The following is a 2,500-nucleotide window of genomic DNA, read 5'->3' as shown; positions in this document are numbered from 1 at the left end:
CGTTGACATCACGTCCTGTGGGAACTTCGCGGTGGTCGGCTCGTCTCTCGGCCGCGTCGACGTTTACAACCTTCAGTCTGGGCTGCACCGGGGGAGCTACGGCAACGCAGGGAAGACAGGTGGGTCTGTCTGTCTGTCTGTCTGTCTGTCTGTCTGTCTGTCTGTCTGCCTGTCTGCCTGTCTGTCTGTCTGTCTGTCTGTCTGTCTGTCTGTCTGCCTGTCTGCCTGTCTGTCTGCGTGTCTGTCTGTCTGTCTGTCTGTCTGTCTGTCTGTCTGTCTGTGTGTCTGTCTGTCTGTCTGTCTGTGTGTCTGTCTGTCTGTCTGTGTATGCGTCGACGTTTACAACCTGCAGTCCGGCCTCCACCGAGGCTGCTACGGCAACGCAGGGAAGACAGGTGAGGGGGGGGGGGGTGTCTGTGTCTGTGTCACGTGTGTGATTGTGTGAGCGCAACTTTTAGATTGGCACCATAGCTTCCACTGAATAAAGGCTGTGTCCCTCAGTAAAACCCCAGGTATTACGGTAATAGGGGACGTCCTTATTGCTTGACTTAGTGCTGATTGGTTCATTTCATTTGACAAGCAGATCCAACCAATAGCACAAAGAGTCACACACAATGGGGCTGCATGGAGGATGTGCTGTGAGCAGGGCTGTACGCTTATTTTTTTAGGTGGTAGCACTGGTGCTAGCAAGCAAAAAAATTCAGTAGCACAAAAATAAATTTGGTAGCACACAAAGTATGAAAACTTGCATAACCTTAACCCTTGCATTTAGCTCTAATTACCTTTGAGCCTGTCATCTTGGTCTCATTTGAGATTCTCAATTAATATCATATCCTAGTGTGTGCAGTAATAATTATGGAACAATGAATAGGGGTGCACTGATTGCAATCTAGACAAAATAATCTAACCTGCCAATTGCAATTTTTTGCTGATTCAGAATTATTATTATAATGTCCTTCTGTTAATTAAAACCAAACTTTAAAACATTAAACATAGCCTATTAAATAAATAAGTATACATATTGGTACAATTTAGGATAAATTAAATAGGTTGTTGTGACTGTGTTGGGAGTAGCTTTTCAGTGGCTTATTTAAAACTTTGTAAATAGACTAGGCTACTGTTGACTGCTCTCTGCAGCTGAAGGAGTTGCCTTTCAAGCTAGAACAAAGCGCTAACTTCCTGTTCTTACCGGCTTCAAAATAAAAGTCAACTCACGTTTGGCTAGTAACAGGCTTTTAATGTGAAGGCGCACAGGAAATGTTCTGTTTGTACACGCGCTAACTTAACAGCGGTAATGTGCCGTCTCCTTCCGGTAATTGCCGTTGAAGCCGTGAAGTTTTTATACCTAGAATCGCTGCAGGAGCACAGATCCCGAGCACACATCTTTCACCAGCCAAAGTGGAGGGTGGACTCAATAACTTACTTGCCTAAGACTCATTTACCCGCAGTGTTAATGTAGAGCCCTCTAAGCAGTGTTGTGCATCTCTCCTCTGTGTTTCAAAGACAGCCTCTCCTCATTATCAACCTGTCGCACTAGTGCGAATGGATTCGTATTCATCATCGCACGTGATCAATTTCAGTAGCAAATGCGATCAAAACTGTCGCACTGTACAGCCCTGGCTGTGAGGCTTCTCGCGTCGTTTTTCTAAGACAGAGAACTTACCACGGAAAAATATGCACACACGCTCTCGCGCCTACGGGGCAGAGGGTCCAAAAGGTTCAAATGATTAAACCCTATTAATCCATTCTCTCTCTCTCTCTCTCTCTCTCTCTCTCTCTCTCTCTCTCTCTCTCTCTCTCTCTCTCTCTCTCTGTCTCTCTCTCTCTCTCTCTCTCTCTCTCTCTCTCTCTCTCTGTCTCTCTCTCTCTCTCTCCCTCTCTCTCTCTCTCTCTCTCTCTCTCTCTCTCTCTCTGTCTCTCTCTCTCTCTCTGTCTCTCTCTCTCTCTCTCTCTCTCTCTCTCTCTCTCTCTCTGTCTCTCTCTCTCTCTCTGTCTCTCTCTCTCTCTCTCTCTCTCTCTCTCTCTCTCTCCAGCCCACAGTGGCCCTGTGCGAGGCGTTGCCACGGATACTCTGAACCAGCTGACCGTCACGGCCGCGGCTGATTGGCTGCTGAAGATCTGGCGCTTTAAAACCAGGAAGCAGGAAATGGAGCTGAAGCTAACCGCGGCGCCGGCTAGCATGAAGCTACACAGAGACAGGTAGCTAACACACACACACACACACACAGACAGACAGACAGACAGACAGACAGCAGTAGCTTTAGTGGTTTTCTTCCTTGGAAAAAATGTATACCTTATCTAAATCAGTTTTATAAATGCATTTACTATTAATTTGGAAGTCCGATTTAATTATTAAATTAAAACCTAGAACCAAATCACCATATTTAGAGCTAGTATGTCACAGGGGCTTTACAGAAACAAACAACATCATGAAATCTAAACCAACTGACACAACAAGGAATCTTGCTGTGACTGTGTGTGTCTAGCGGGATGTTATCAT

At 45.8% G+C, this 2,500-nt stretch overlaps 1 protein-coding gene across 1 annotated transcript in view; it reads left to right on the top strand.

Moving 5' to 3' along the window:
* Nucleotides 1–2,199, top strand: part of wdr36 (WD repeat domain 36) — a gene marked incomplete at its 3' end in the record, with an annotated part of 12,075 nt that extends 9,876 nt beyond the window's left edge. The window contains exons 13-14 of the mRNA XM_080055041.1: nt 1–119; nt 2,034–2,199. The exon at nt 1–119 is cut by the window's left edge and continues 2 nt beyond it. Coding sequence (XP_079911167.1) covers nt 1–119; nt 2,034–2,199 — 285 coding nt within the window. The remainder of the gene's footprint in view (nt 120–2,033) is intronic.
* Nucleotides 2,200–2,500: the final 301 nt, after the last annotated feature.

The sequence above is a fragment of the Ammodytes marinus genome, assembly GCF_949987685.1.
Source record: "Ammodytes marinus genome assembly, contig: scaffold_154, whole genome shotgun sequence".
Classification (NCBI taxonomy): domain Eukaryota; kingdom Metazoa; phylum Chordata; class Actinopteri; order Uranoscopiformes; family Ammodytidae; genus Ammodytes; species Ammodytes marinus.
Note: the sequence above shows the minus strand (reverse complement) of the source record. Positions and strands in the feature narration are given on the sequence as shown.